Source organism: Pelecanus crispus, chromosome 5 (assembly GCF_030463565.1).
Source record: "Pelecanus crispus isolate bPelCri1 chromosome 5, bPelCri1.pri, whole genome shotgun sequence".
Lineage (NCBI taxonomy): Eukaryota > Metazoa > Chordata > Aves > Pelecaniformes > Pelecanidae > Pelecanus > Pelecanus crispus.
The window spans coordinates 55,678,642-55,694,558 of NC_134647.1; the positions used below are offsets into that span (position 1 = coordinate 55,678,642).

Here is a 15,917-nt window from a genome sequence, read left to right on the forward strand (position 1 = left end):
ATATGTATTTGGGAGTTGCTGTCCCACCTCAGGGATGGTCAAGCTGCCTGCTGGGATGGCTAAATCGTTAGCTGTACTGACAGGCACAGAGGTTGCCTCTTGTCATCGGTCCAACAACTCCTAGAACATCTGATCACAACTAATGCAAGACAGGGGTGACTCAAGGACAAGGCCGATAGGAAAACATTACTCACAACCCTGATTTTATTGTGTATTTTCATAACTGGTGAGAGATTCCTGCAACAGTGCACACCTTCATGTTTTGTGATGCAAAACAGTTCAAAAGACAGGCTACAAAGGACCTTTCCCTTTTTGTCTTCTCACAGTTTCTTATCAGAAGTTCCCCCCCTCCCCGTAGAAGAGGAACAACATCAGCTTACAGAATTGCTCATCTTCACAAGAGCCCACACTGTTTCCAGTTAAATGAATGGAAAAGAATCCCACCAACTGCAACAGAAGTTGGACAAGGCCCCTGGAACCTGAGCTCAGAAAGGAAACCACCTGAGAGGGGAGGGCGAGGAGACAGATTCCCCGTGCTCACAAAAGAAAACACAAATACACCTTATTTAAAACCAACTTTTTCCATCCTCACATTTATTTTTCCTAAAAAACAGTCTTTGCAAACAAATCTCTTGTTTCTCCTTTCCAATTCAGTGGGACTGCTGCAAGCACTCCATGGCACATGACTCTGGGGAAGCAGAGAAAGTGTACCGCAACTCAGTCATATTTCCATAGGAAAAGTTGACTCATAACTTACGTCATCCTTGAAATGCTGACACAGGTTTGTAAGAAGTATCTGAATATCAAGTCCAAGGAACAGCACTGTAGCCATCTGAGGCCTGACATAGCTGCCTAGCTCTAGCAGAGCAGAAGGCCCTCCTTTGCTGCCAGGCGCTGGCGATGGATTTTATCCTGCTGTAGCTCCTCGTGGTTGGGATGCCAGAGTTTCATGACAATTCTCTCAATGTTTAGAGCGTAGACAGTGTGCGCAGGAATAACTTCTTTGTGCACCTGGAGATACATGTTAGAAAACAAGTTTCATGCTTTCATACACGTTTCCCCACATTGCCATGGAAGAACCTCCCTCTGCTACGGGACAATCAGAGAGCCAGCCCTGCAGAGCAGGAATGCAGGCTGTCACACATGAGGAGAGCTGCAACTCGCCAGCACTGCCACACCAGCCGGCACAGAACAACCGCCTGTTATGCCATTTTGTAAGGGAGCGGCACAGTAAGGAAATCATCATTTTGCTCTTGCAATGACAAACAGTAATTTGTCATCAAAATCTTACAAACAACAATTTTATCTGACTAAACACGAGAGGAATGTTTGATGACAGCTCTTGCAAAGAATGGTCTGCCTCCACCGTCTTGAGACAAAATCCCAGTAGCAGAGATCAAGGGGGAATTTCTCACAGCTAATTTTAGACATGCAAAGTAGTCTGAATGTCCCCAGGGCTGCCAGAGAGGGAGGGAACCACAGGCAAGCATCTCCACAGGAAGATTCATCCAGCCTACCTTAGACACCTCCCCAGGGTTGGGGTGATCATAGCTAACCCACTGCAGCAGCCTGCATGCCAGGACCAAGTATTCCTCTAAGTACCCAGGGTGGAACATGAGGAGTAAGAAGGGACATGCCAGGCAAGTCATTTTGCTGCATCGCTGTCAAAGTCTCAGTCTAGCTCAGTTCTGATATAATCACTGCAGTCTTGAGGAAGAGTTCACCCTTCTTGCATAGCTATAAGAAGAGACAGGGATTTCCTCATCAACTCTCTGGCCAAGGGGAGCAGAACAGGCATTAAACCATGAGCTAACTGTATGTTAACCGTTGCCTAACAGTGGGAACAAGTCAAAGTCAAAGAATCATAAATTTGAGAGGGAAAGAAGGAAACAGACTGTAGGAAGAAAAGTCAAATCCCCCTCTGTGCACGTAAACCAAATCCGAGACTGGTAGCTGGTACTCAGGACAGTGCTGCCTGTGACACGACAGTGTAACATGAACAGCTTACCTGTAATGCCTCAAAAAGGTCATACATGTTCACTGGCGGGAGGGATGCTGGTAAGGTGTCTCCAGAGCACGCTAGGAGTAGAGCTGCCTGCTGCTCAGCATCATCGGGCGGGGGCTGGGGAGCCAGACTCTGACCGGCAGAAGGTGTCGCACAGGTTGGAGGGCTGTAGACAGAGCAGGCAGTAAAACCTTCTAGTCAAGAAAACAGCACCACCTTTGGAAGTCACACAGGAGGGGCTTGGCCCCAGGGTTTGCTTTTCTGTATCGGTTGACTTAGCCCTTATGTACATAAGATGATTTCAGCTGTAATTAAAATCTCTTTAAAATTCCAGTTTAATAAAAATAGTGCAAACCAATCCCCAACATGTTTCAAACCTGCTTTGTAACCAGCCTCAATTGGGCAACTTGTTATTTACAGCCAATAGTTCCTACCCAGCATAAAAATTAAGGCACCCACAACATTAAATTGAAAGACATTAGCTGTTAGGCAGAGTTGTTTGGAGTGGATTGCATTTGTAGTGCTATAACCAAATCTTAAAACACCCACGACCTCCTGTCGACTGCTAGATGCCGTCACAGACAAACACAACTGCTTTCTCATACACACGCTGCCAGATGCACAGCACAAGCTGTTTGACATTGAGACTCTGGAAAACAAGATGACCTTGAAGCTCTGCTAACTGAAAAGGCCTGCCAAGGAGCCATAAATACATTTGGATGCAGGAAATGACAGGATGGCAGCGTCCCACCGGTCTTCACTGACCTTTCATTCCTGTGGCACAACAGCGGTGCCCCTACAAAGGCAGGGCTCTTCTGCCCATGGGCAGTTTCCCTGAAAGCAGCAAAATTCCTGTGTCACTCACTACAGCTTCCAAAAAGCAATAATTACTAGGAACATTCAGACAGCCAGGTGTCACCTTCATAAATTGGTGGACAAGCACAGGCAAGGAAGAGAGACTTAACACTGTCCTAAATTTCACTGCTGAGAAATCCCCATATTCTCCCTCCCTGTTCAGCTGTACAGTCCTCTGTACTGGTACCTTCTTAGTGTGTGAAAGCTGAACACCATTATTAACAGGTTCTACTAAGTAAAAAGAGAAGCTGAACCATGGAGTAACTTCAGGACTAGCAAACTGCATTTGAAATTAGCAGTGTGCAGAGAGCTCCTTACCACTCAATTAAATTGTTATAAGCAACAACACTGTTCTTCAGATATGGCTGAGGGTTAACGTTGCTTCCGAAGGCATACTTGAAATGGCCATCTCTCAGACGATAGGCTTTCCGCCTGGATATCACAGATGTCAGAATATCCTTAAGATGGTTCTGCAATGAAAAACGATCTTAATACACATGCCGATTTATTCACCCTACCAAGCCACAGCTATGAGAAGTGCCTCACCAATTGGCAAGACAGAAGTAGTGCTGCTATGGCCACAAGGGCCTAAAGACATAAGGGAACCAAGATCTGGACAAGTTACAGTATGTTGTCACTATCTGATACAGTTGGATATAGAGAGCACGAACTGCATAAGAGTACTGTATGCATTAGCCTGTGAACTGTACTTTAACATGGGATGTGCTGCTTCAAATGTCAAAGAGGTTTCTTAAATGCTAGGAAATTCCCAACCCCTGATCCCTTTGATAAAGTGTTAAGAGATTTCATAATTGGCACTAAATGTTACACTTGTACTGAAATACTGGCCCTAAAACTACAGTAAATAGCTACTCAACTCCTCTTTTTCAGACTCGTCAGTTGCCTGGAAAGTGCTGGAGAAGCAACTGCTTGTTAATTTCGCCTCACTCCCAGATGGGGAATTCAGGTTGGCCTCCACATCCTGACTCCAGAAAACCATCCACACATCAACGCTCCAAGGCTGTATCAGTCCTGGGATATGTCAGGTAATGCACCACTGATGGCCAGAACCAGCAACAGCAGGCACTTCACCTGCAGGTGTTACCAGATTCTGTTACTTCACTTCCATGCCAGATACTTGCACCTATAACAGACTATTTTTTATAGAACTGTTTGAACTGGAGCTCCCATTCTGCCTGCTTTTAAGTGACAGGAACAGCATTTTCCAAAACAGCTACTTAAGCACGCCTGGAGTTCTTCATATGGAAGTACTTCAAAATTAACACTTCCAGGCAGAAATCCAAGACTTTCCATTTATGATGCCACAAGTCTGGAAGCCCTTTGATTCTAATCTTACTCCTCCCAAGGCAAATGGGCAATTAGAGAAGCAGGTTTCCTCTCCCCACTGAGGGACTCTACCCCATACTGCACACAGAGCCTTTTGTTGCTGGTATAATGAGAACACCACTGCTGCCCAGCCCAGTCTCACCTCCACAGCATAAACAACTGCAGTCACTGCCTCCTCTGTGACATTGTCTAGCCCGTGCTCATACGCGGTTACGATCATCCTTCCTTCTAACTGGCCACGTGTAGGAAGCATCATGGTATGAGAACACAGCTTCAAATCGTCATCCTCCTGAGGATCCTTTGCCACAAATTGCTGGGCTCCAGACAATGGATTCTGAGGCTGGAACCGGTGCTGTTATGAACACAACATTAGAGCGTAAGAAGATACTCAGTCAGACCTTTTGGTTCATCTAGCCAAACATCCCTTCTCCAGTCGGAAAGCAAACACCTATAAAAATGTATCAAGTAGGACAATTCCTCCCCAGGATACTCTCCCAAGCCCCAACAATTTGTGACTGAAGAAATTTCTGAGCCTGTGTTGGTGTCCTTTTATTAAACAGCCCATGAACTTGTCCAGCAGCATCCAGAACCACCTAAACTTTGGGTATCCACAGCATCCTGTAGCAAGAAATTCTAGAGTGTAACAACACACCACATGAGGAATCACCTCCTCTGGTTTGCTCTGTACTTCCCACCTGCTAGATTAATTTGACTCTCCTGTAAGTCTCAAATGCGGTCAGTCATTGTCCCGTTCAATCTCTGTTCATGCTGTCCAGGCCAGTGAAGACTTTATGGACTTTCACACCTCTTGGTCACCTCCTTCTATGCTGAAGGGTTCTCCTCTATTTAGTCATTTCTTGTACAGAAAGGTATACTTTTACTTACTAACTGTACAGTTTCCATCATGATTAAAAAGCATGATCCCAAACTTATGTGATTCTTACATTTCTTTAAAGCTTTAAATGCAACAACTTAGCCAAATTCCAGTTCTGAATTTCATACTCGTCTCCCCATGCACTTTCAATACTCTAAGCAGAGCTGTGTTACTGAGCAGCCACTGATTCTGAGATGGATTATGGCTATTTTTCAGAACCGACTCAGTTATTTACCAAAAAAAAAAAACCCCACAGAACAGGAATTCATACCAGAAGATGCCAACTCCCATTTCCCAGGCCACATGTATTCCAGCACAATTCCCTCAATGTGCTGGTGTCTCAAGCTCTGAGTGCTTGTGGTAGCTCCTGGGAAGTCTCAGTCCCCAGGTAAAGGCAGGGAAAAAAAGCAGATGACTGATCGTTGGGCCCAGACACGCACTTGGTCCAGCCCCAACCCACAGGGGAACAACGTGGCCCTGGCTTATCAAGTACTCCCACAACTCCTGCCCCTCGGCTCTCCAAGCCACAAATCCAGTGGCTCTGGAATGAAGATGGCCACAAGGCAATAGGACATCCAGACAAACACATAATTTAAATATAAACAATGAATATACAGCAAAGTGGATTTCTCACATCTTAGTTTCAGGGGAGGAAGGGGGGCTGCTTTGTTCAAAGGACAGTGTGGCATTTAACTCAGAGTGAAAAACCAATCCACCCACTAATGATGTGAAAGCAGGTTTCCCTCCCCGTAATTGTGAAGACTTATGCTTTCATTACAGGAAGGCTACATGCCTGTATGCCTGGAAAAAAAGACCTTCAAAATGTAAGCAACTCTTAAGAGGAATGTGGTTTGGGAGAGCAGAAACCAATAGGAATGAACCTATGGTCATCCACAGATGTTATTCTCACCAGTGAGGGAAACATCAGGAAATACCAAGGCACTTCAGGTTCACACTACTCAGGAATGCCACTAGTAATAGACAAGCCTGTTAATAATAACAGATACTACCTACAGTACTTACTACCAAGCATTCCAGGAACACACGTATAAACACACATGAGAAATGTGGTGTAACGTAGGGGTATCTGAGTAAACCAAATTCCAGGACTTCCACTACACCACAACTTGCTTCTCAGACTCTCCTCAACTTGCTACTGAAAAGTTATGGTGAAGTTTTAAAACAAAAAGATAACACAGAGACTGCCATCAGAATTCAGGTCGCAGCTGCAAACATTGCAGAATATTTCAGCAGTTTCCAAATACAACGAGCCTTCAGCTGGACTCACAACCCTTTGAAACACTAGTCTCTGAAGCACAAACATATAATGCCTAATTATAGTCCCTAGAAGTCTGGTATGCACTTTGGCTGAGCCAAGCTAACTTCTCACAGTGTAAGAGCAGGAGGTTTCACATGCTCACCTTTCTCCCCTATCCCCAGCCACACGGCTGCCCCTTCTTCCTTTGCACTGGCTTTGGCATTCAACCAACTGCAAGGAACGCTGATCCAGCTGAATAAACCAGCAAGAAAAACATGGGGTTTGGGGTCTTTTTTGCTTGGTTAGTTCTCTGCCTTGTCAGAGAACTGAGCTGGATCATGATGTGCTCAGACACCTGATGAATCTGGCTCAGTAAGAGACAGACACTCTCCCTTTCAACAAACTGTTAATTCAGTTTGAACCACCTTGTCAAACCCCAGACATGGAAGACAGCGTCCCATCCCCATCCTTTTTCACACCAGGCCTCCCCTGCCACTGGTCTGCCAGCACAGAAACAACTGTAGAACATATGTGTGATAGTACCAGATGGATGTACAGAGCCTTTGCTACAAAATTAACTGGATCTTGTGTATTTCTCTCCCACGTACCAGAAGACAGCACCTTTGCAAAGCATTTTCAATTCTAAACAACTTGGCCCTCTAAACACATTTCACCCAAGGAACATCTTACTTCTAACACTCTGGATTGTAGAGTTCTACAGAGTGAATCATACAATCCTGGAATTCTGCTTGGCTGTCTGAATAAATAGGAAGTCAAGCAAGACTTTTGCTTCAAGAATTCAGTAGATGTGTGAAGTGTAGTTGGTTCCTGGAATACAACCTTTTGCAACTTTGACATATAAGCGTACTTCCACGGATTCTCTAACAAAGCCAGGTCACACTGTAGCCTTTCTCCCAAGATGCTTCCACGAGAGAGGCAGCAGCTACTAACCCCCAGCTCCTGCCTCAATCCAGAACTCAAACCAAATATAACATACATCATTGCATGCGACAGACTTTCATCATCCCTGGTAGTAACAAAAACTGCATGCTGTGCAGAGCTCTTCACCCCCAACAGAATGTCAGAGAGCCACGATCATTTGCCTGTGGACACTTACATCAAATTTTTGTCGAACTGAAGAAATCTTTTTCTTTCCTTTGAGTTTTCCAGGTTTAGTTGCAGAGCCACCTGGCCATGGCAGAGATCCAGCACCTTCTACAAATTGAAAAGAAAAAAAAAAAAAAAAAAACCCAAACCACCACACTTGATAGGTGTTGCTGATTTAGGGCCAGAATGAAACTCTTCACACAAGAAAACTGTTAACATTTGGCCCCCAGCTAAGCCTTAACCCAAAATCAAAACAGCCACAGCCCAGAGGAAGGACTTCTCAGGGGACAATGCTTTTAGCAGCCCATCCTTTCTTTTGTCAGCCCCCTGCCAGCTTGACTCACTCATGACCCATTACTTAAATAGACATTTCTGTCCACACACCACACAAAAACCCATGGCAGAAGGAGAGACATGAGCACAGCCTCCAAGGAAAGCCACAAGGAAGGAACAAGCCATTTGGTCCATCAGGAAGACGACCGGAGCTTGCCCGCAGGGGGATTCTCCCCCCACCAACTCCTGGATCAGGTCACATGCTAACCAGCAGGACTGAGCAGTCTGACTCATTGCATCTACCTTTACAGTTCTCCATTAGCTTTAGCAAGCTTTGTCTTGGACCCTTGTTAAACAGCACGGCTGATTGTTCTTGTTACACTGAGGGGAAAGGAGAGGGGGAAGAACTGCTAAGACTGCTGAGCCCAGGAGCAGGATGACACCAACGTGAGCTTGTGACTGACCACAACTGGCAAGCAGCTGAGAAAGATTACTGCATAGTGCCAATAAATAAATACATCTGGCCATGTCACCTTGAGGAGACTGCTCAGAAATCCGCTGTGTGCTGTTTGACAGCCACACCTACAGTAGGCCAAACCACGTCCTGATAATCACAACAGCTGTTGGCAAGGACAGCCTTGCAGGTTTCCTGCTGATGGGTTTACAGGATCTGTGCACAATTCATTCAGGTACATTGGGGCTTAAGACAACGCTGCATTGGACGCACATGCGCTTGCTGACAGCGAACAAGGAGTGCAACCCAAGGACTGGACAGCCCTCTTGTGGCTACAGAGGCAGCCTCCGCTTTGTGTCACCAGCATCCTCTTCCCTTGGTTTTGCACAGCGAGCAAACACCCTTTTTCCTTCGGAGCAGAGCATGCCCTGCACTGGGATCCCTGCGCACCCTCCAGGGAGCTTGGACAACTCAGCTCTGAAGGTACTTCAGTTGCCTCCAAAGTGGAGACTGAAGCTCTGCTGCCAGGCGGTGCTGACAGCACAGGGGCGTCTCAGACGTTCCCTGGCCACACCTGAGCCAGCATTTGCCGTTTCCTTCAGACACAGATGAGAAGTGACAGCAGCCATCCCACAATTCACCATCCACAACTTGGCCAGCCTCTGGCACATTCACCAAGTACTGACAACCAACCAGTTCCAGTTCTCTCCTGTTACCGTAGCAGGCTGCCACAGCTCAACACCAGCTTCACACTAACCAGCATGTTTACCTCTAGCTCTCACAACTATGTTTCATTTGCTGTAATCAGGAATTCATAAATACAGCTATACTACAGCCCTGTTTACAGGGAATGAGGCTGGCTGGAAGACCTTGGCTACATGGAGCTTCCCACACTCATGGTTGGAGCATGAGCACAGTGTCCTCTGCCATGAAAAAACAAAAAAACTAAAACATGACTTTAAGGATCAGGCTAAACCAGAGGATTCAGGTGAAGTTCAAGAATGGTCAGCTGCTAAGAAAGGGTTAGAAACAACCTACACACACACAGAGAGATGGCATATTCTCCCTATAAAAAAAAAAATGTTTATTAAAAAGCTTAGCTACATCTTACTAGTGAGGTGAAAACCAATAATCTACAATAAACCCTGTTGTCAAAATCCACCGGTCAATTATAGGAAATTAAAAGATAATAAATTAACCCTCTCCAAAAATCATAAATATGTCACTACTCATCACTACAACATCAGAGTAGAGGCCCAACAAGGGGGTATGGGAAAGCACTGTGGACCTGCAGACTCTTGCCCTTCATTGAGATCTCAGTACTTACATCTTTGGATCTATCAATATAATGCTACTTCTCTTTCATAGGATGTTTTTCCTCTTTACAGACGAGTCCTTTCTTCCTCCTCCTCTCCTCCATATCAGGTCAGACCCCTTCTAGGCAGGGGGGGATTAGGTGTGTTAAGGATAGACACAGAAATTACCTGGCCCATTTCAAAGCTTTCAATAAAAGCACATCTCTCTAGCTCATAAGGTCACCCCACCCCAGGCCCTTCCTTCTTGTCAGAAGTCTCATACAGCTCCGTTGCAGCCTCACTTACGAAAGTATGCTTACCTAACTGGGTGACTGGGTGGCTGAGACGGAGAAAGTGAAAGATAGAGACAGAAAAAGCAAACAGCATTGCTTTATCTGACAATGTATTACAGATGAGTAAGTTATAGCAGAGTCCGAATTTTAAAAATGCCTTATTTTTTAAAATAACATAGTAACTTTTAAACCAAATGGCAACTAAATCTTTAGGCTTTGACAGTAGACCCTGAAAGATGCAACTTAATTGAATCTCAGCCTGCACATTTAACAAAAACTTAGCCAGACTTAGCTTAGAACAAGGAAAAGGTGAGATACTATCTCCTGTTCCCCATTGTAAAGAGCCCAGAGCAGAATTTTTTTTTTTTTTGCTCCTTTTCCAGGTTTTCATATTACCAAGCCTGACTTGCACTAGATAAAGAAAACAGAATTTCCCTCTAGTATTCTAAGAAAACCAGTACTTGTCTTCCTGGCCACAAATGACAAGGGTGGGTTGGCTCAGACGTGAAACTTCAGAGATCTTAGCAGATTTTATTTAATCTTGTAGCAAGAGAATTAGATGTTACAAGCCACAGCAATGACTGCTGGTATGCCTTCAAAGATGAGCAACAGATAAGAATGTTTTTCTAAGAGCTGCCGTGTATCTCTCTGATGGCACCAGCCAGTCCAGACAGAATGTGTCAAGTTTTCCTGGCGTGCTGCACCAGCACCGCACGGGAGGAAAGGACAAAGATACAAAAAGAGAAAGTCACGACAGAGAAAAGCAGCCAGGCACAGGAAACATGCATTTTCCCCACCCTCATTTATTTGACCTTGTTTGTTTGTTTTGTTTTGTTTTTTTTTAATCTTCTTACAGGGGCAAAGGTTCAGTCAAATACATTCTGATGACTTTCCTCTGTCAAGAACTCACACTCCCATTTCCTTCCTTTTCCTCCCTTCCCAGCTCTCTGGAGAGCAGTGGAACACAAGCAACCTGAGCCTGTCTCATAGTTGGCAGCTCTTCAAGCAAAGCCTGTGGGCAACCCTGATACAATAAAATGCTCCTGCCATTCCAGCAAAGAGTTCTAATTCACTGAATCATCTCTTAGTGGCCTCCAGATTCCTAGTAAATAAATTAAACCCTTACATCACTAACTCAAGTGCTTGCAATTGTCTCAGTTTTATTGTTAACATTGTTTAGCTAAGCAAGGAGGTAACAGTTCAAGTGAGATATGTATTAACTCAAGAAACCTTGCTAACTTGCTTGCTTGCAATCATCCAACAAACAAGATAAGCTAAGTGAGCAAGTCCATGCAAGGTTAAGAAAGGCTTTAACTGGAGTTCCTCATGATGGAATTTTTTGGGGAAGAAAAACCCCAGACATAAAAATTCAGAAAAGCACTTCTGAAAATATTGGTAAAAAGAGAATACCAAAGAAAACCATTTTCTTACAAGGGGAAGTGTGCCACACCACTCAGGCTGGTATAGCCGGCCTAAAACCAATATTAAGTCCCTCTCTAGTATTTTGGATGGCATGTTTCTGGGAAGCTCCTCTCTCCTCAGGCACTTTCACAGCTTCCCAGCTACGTACAGCTGGGTGCCACTCCAGTATTTATGGGTATCTTTACAAACAAGGCTACCAGAGGGAACAGCATCACCCGTTTTTAAAAAGGGCAGAGAAGTCAGACTTAGGACTCCTCAGGATCCTGCTGTGCCCTCAGTGAGAGCTCAGCAGGAGTTAAAGAACCTGGTTGTTTGTCACATTAGAATTGACATTAACCTTCCTCCCTCTCCACCAGGTCCTAAGTATCCCATGCCACACAGGCTGTTGAACTGGGATTTGAAGTTTGCATGACCAACGGCCTAAGCAGATGAGAGGTGGAAATGGAAAGCATTCTCACAAAAGGTCACATTCACCCAGTGTTCCCTTATAAGCCCACGTGGAACCACTACTACCAGAGGAAGCAAAATTTGGATCAGATGGGGTTTTTTTGCATGGTTCAACATGTGTTAAAATCACTCCTTAAAAATACCTTGTTCAAGGTTTCCTATTCCAAATGCCACAATATCAAGTACACTTGTAACGCTGACCACACCATTTTTTTAAAAATACAAATTGGCATTTTAAAGATAGTTCTTTCCCCCTTGTCTCTCTCACACGAAGGTGGAAAGTACGTGCATCAGTACACTTTGTGGTGGCGTGCCAAGTGCATCAAGCACACTTTAAAGTTACTTGTTTCCAAGAATCATGAAGTAAACACCTTCTAGCCAAAAGACAGCGGGAGACATAAGCCTGTTAGCTTTCCATTCTTATGTGGGAAAAAAAGAAAAAATAATAAAAGAAAAAAACAGCAAAAAACTAGCAGTTGTCAGACTGGAATCTAGGGGGAGAAAAAGAAATCTAGATAAAACATCTAGTATTCCACTCATACTGCACCTTCCTGGGCTTGCACATGCAATCTGCTATGTCACACACAGCAGACTGGCAAGCAAAATGTCTGTGTAATAGATCTACCAGTCAGTAGCCCCAAAAGAGGTATCTTAGTACAAATTAGCTCCAAAATCATGGAGATTGATCTGAGGAGAGCAAAACAGAGGTTCTAGAATGGACTAGCAGTACGTACTGTTAACTGCAGAGCACTAAACCATGTATTTAAGAACACACACATGATTAAACTGATTTTTTTCAAGCTGGCTTACGCAGATCTGTAGACACGCTGGAGGTTACCAGCTGGTCAGCTAGCACCCCATTACATGCTCTCATTGATCTGCTGAAGCACTACAAAGAAGGGTTCTTCAAGGGCTCTTAAAGAGAGTATGCTTCAATGGGACAAGAGAAAAAGTCTTTGCAAGGCCTTGAAATTAAAAGAAGTCAGGCAGGAAATAATGAGCATATGAAGGCACCTGCAGAGCACCACACTGCTTTGTGCTGGGGCTCATACTTTTAACACATTCCTAAGCAGCCCTGAAAAAGGGGGTACTGGGGAGCTGGCAGAGTTTGCTGACAAATCTGAGCTATTCAAGCCAGGGAAGATGAAGCCTGACTGGACAGCTGCAGAAGAGCTGCACAAGACTAAGGGACTGGATAAAGAGACAAATTAAATTCAATAGAGTTAAGCACAGAGTGGTGCACACAGGACTAAACAACCCCAACTTTAGCCACACAGCAATGGGCTCTAACCCAACTACTGCCACTCAGAAACAAGACCTCTGAGGTACGATCTCTACTCCAACACTCACATCAGCTCAGTGCTGAGCTTGGAGAATGCAGGCACTCTCTCCCTCCCACTCCTAATTTAGACTCAGCTACTCTAGGTAATACTCACAGGGGAACCACTTGTTCTTGTGCTTTCTTTTTGTAATCCAGCTGTAAGTACTCTAAGTCAAAAGCAAGGAGCAGCAAGATTTAGACATATATCTTCCAAATTACATGAGTGCAGACCACTAAAGCGGACAAATCTGGGACTCAAAAGGTGTTTGTGAAGTTCAAGGGCAAACAAAGCAAGTTTAGAGGTGGGGGAGGTCAGCATTTAGTTAGCACAGCTGGTATATTTAAGCACCAGCTACAACACAAAAAGCTGTGGGTATCCATAAATTTTGCATTTTTTTCCTTCCTCTAGCTATATCAGGTACCCTAATAACAGGTATTCTCTCCTTTCAAAAAAACTCATCTCTTGGGTTCTCAGCCCATCAGACCTACAGTTTTCTCACCCTTACTACGCAGCAGTTTCATATCTTGAATTACAGCTCAATTGTCCTTCCTATCAGATCTCTGGATTGAGAGTTCTTTTGAAGACCAAGCCAAACATACCTTGCAACCCTGACAACAGCCATTTTAAATGCTTACAAAGTTAAAAGGTTAACTATCTGCAGAAGACTGGGTTAACTGGCCATAGCTCAATCAAGACTCACTGTAAGCATTCCCAGTAAGCATTTTTCTATCAGATATGTACTTGATTTCAAGATCAGTCAGGAGAATCCAGCTCTCCAAAATGATATCCCCAGCAGAGAGAAGAACAAACAGCATCGGCAAGTTCAAAAGAGAGAGAAAGCAGTAAGCAAAGCAGATCAAAGACAAAGCAGCATCCCCCTTACACTTCAGCTCACAACACACACCCAATCCAGAAATCAAACCAGCTTATCACACACAGCAATCCAGCATCAAGCACACACAGCTTATTTATAAAAGCATCTCTGCTGAAATCAGCTGATCACTACTACTTTGCCACCCTTCTGCCTGTGTGGCAAAAAGAACATGAATATTAAGGCTCAGAAAATGGGATTGCTTTGTACAAAACCCACCAAACACACACGTGGCAAAGCGTTACTAGCCAATCGTTTTTAGTGAGGCTTCTCAGGACTTACCTGGTGCAGAAACCAAGATCTGACATCGGGTAAGAATAGCCAGGAGGAAATCGTTGTGAGAGTGGACTGCGTAAAGACAGACAGTTAATTAGCAACACATCAGTGCCCAGATGCACCCCCTCAAAGCAATCGTAAAGTAGCTCGCTATGCCTTGCACAGTCATGTTTCCCCACGTGCTTAGCTACACAGGCACAACTTTCAATTTAAGATTTTCTGAGAGTTTTCTTTACTGGACTCTACCACTGCCACACTAACAAAAAGGATACTACACATGGCATGGAAACAAGTTAGGTCACTTCTCAGTGTGCCACACACACAAATGCAGCCCTACAGCATGCAACATGAAACGTCTGGTGTATTCAGCCAGTCAGAGAAGGATCAGCTGTCCCTCCTGCCACACAGACTCCTGGTAGCAGGGCTTTTGGTTTTGCTAGAAAAGGATCAGTAAGAGCCAGCCGCAGGAAGGTGAAAAGTCAAGTAGGTTCTAGATAAAATGCAACTTCCTTGCAGAAGGGTTACTGGAAGACAGAGTGAGTAATTACGCATTAGAAGAAGCAAAGATGAACTTCAAAAGCCAAGGTCAGAGGGTTACAGGACCCTCTTTGGCCTTTGAACCCGAGCACCAACAAACTCCCTGCCCTCCCCCTCAGAGATCACGAACATGGAAGTTGGGAGCCCCTACAAAACGCTCAGCAATGCCTGCCAATGTTTGCGGACGCACACAGAGGCGAGGACGAAGGAATCTCACCCTTCAGCACTCCAACCTGCCACCCCCAAAGGCCAGGAAGGGGATCTGCCTGCTGCAAAATCACCTAGGTGAATTTGGGGGTTCCCTCCCCCACTTCAGACACAACACCAGTTCAGTCCCAAACAAAGGGAGAGCGCAGTATGGGAAGGACTAGGTCTCTATGGTGACATAAAAAAACCGGCTTTTTAGTTGCTGGGACACCGTATTTTACCTTTTACTGTATCTACACAAGGCCAAATTGCCTGTCAGTGCCGGGGCCAAAAAGGGACTTCCCCCTGCAGGCCAGGGGACCTCCCACCTTTTTAACTCGATTGCTACCAGAGCCCTGGCCATTCCTATTTCCCCTCACAGCAACTTCCCTGTTCGAGAAGCACCATGCAGCAGGGAGGAGCTCCCCCCAGGCGTGGCAGGGGCAAGGCAGCATTACAGCCAGCAGGAAAACAAACACAAGATGGCTTTTTACCATTGTCTTGCGTGAGAAGCCTGCGTGCTTCCAGGTCAAACTCCTCCTTACTGATCTTTTGCTTGAACCAGAGCTTCAAGTTGGCCCAGTACCTAGGGAAGAGCGGGGAAGGTGCAGACACAAAACGAAAAGCGTTGTTCCTAAACCCACTGCTTTCCCCACCAGCGCAAAGGGGCCCGGGGTCAGGCCAGCGCCGATGATTCCGCACAGGCACGGTATAAACTCGCAGCCCTTTGAAGGCCGGGAGAAGACGAAGCCGCGCAGCACCCAGGCCAGGCCAGGCCAGGCCAGGCCCGGCCCGGCGGGACGCCCCCCCCGCCCCACTCACTGCTTCACGTTCTCGCCCAGCGCCTCGCTCAGGCTCTTCTTGGCCGCCTCCAGCTCGCTCACATAAGTCGCCATCACCGCCGCCACCGAAGAGAGGGGCAGCGGGGCCGGCCGGCCACCCGCCCGCCTCCCTCCCCCGCGCCGCAAAGCGCGGCGGCAGCCGTAAAGCGCGGCGGCCGCCCGTCACCTGACAGCCCGCTGGGTCCCGCCGCCCTGGGGGGGGCGGGGGCCCCGCGCATGCGCAGCGGCAGCCCCGGCAGCGAGGGAGCCGCAG

General features: G+C 45.8%; 1 protein-coding gene across 2 annotated transcripts; it reads right to left on the reverse strand.

Annotated features, from left to right (window-relative positions):
- Nucleotides 1-568: 568 nt before the first annotated feature.
- Nucleotides 569-15,774, reverse strand: TADA1 (transcriptional adaptor 1). 2 transcript variants are annotated; one of them, XR_012831041.1, is made up of 9 exons: nt 15,645-15,758; nt 15,317-15,408; nt 14,106-14,171; nt 7,457-7,554; nt 4,350-4,559; nt 3,179-3,330; nt 2,009-2,171; nt 1,518-1,737; nt 974-1,011 (listed from the first exon to the last, which is right to left on the reverse strand). XR_012831041.1 is itself a non-coding variant. In XM_075710152.1 (8 exons), the coding sequence occupies exons 1-8, from the start codon at nt 15,716-15,718 to the stop codon at nt 859-861; spliced, it is 1,008 nt and encodes a 335-aa protein (XP_075566267.1). In that variant the 5' UTR covers nt 15,719-15,774; the 3' UTR covers nt 569-858. The 2 variants fall into 2 exon arrangements, 1 of the variants encoding a protein (XP_075566267.1); XM_075710152.1 differs by lacking the exon at nt 1,518-1,737 and having other exon boundaries at nt 569-1,011; nt 15,645-15,774.
- Between the last annotated feature and the right edge of the window lie 143 nt (nt 15,775-15,917).

Coding starts and splice junctions, on each gene's coding strand:
- TADA1 (XM_075710152.1), bottom strand. CDS start 15,718: ATGGCGACTTATGTGAGCGAGCTGGAGGCGGCCAAGAAGAGCCTGAGC. Junction 15,409..15,644: donor CTGGGCGAGAACGTGAAGCA/GTGAGTGGGGCG, acceptor GCTCTTCCCTAG/GTACTGGGCCAACTTGAAGC. Junction 14,172..15,316: donor GCTTCTCACGCAAGACAATG/GTAAAAAGCCAT, acceptor GTCTTTACGCAG/TCCACTCTCACAACGATTTC.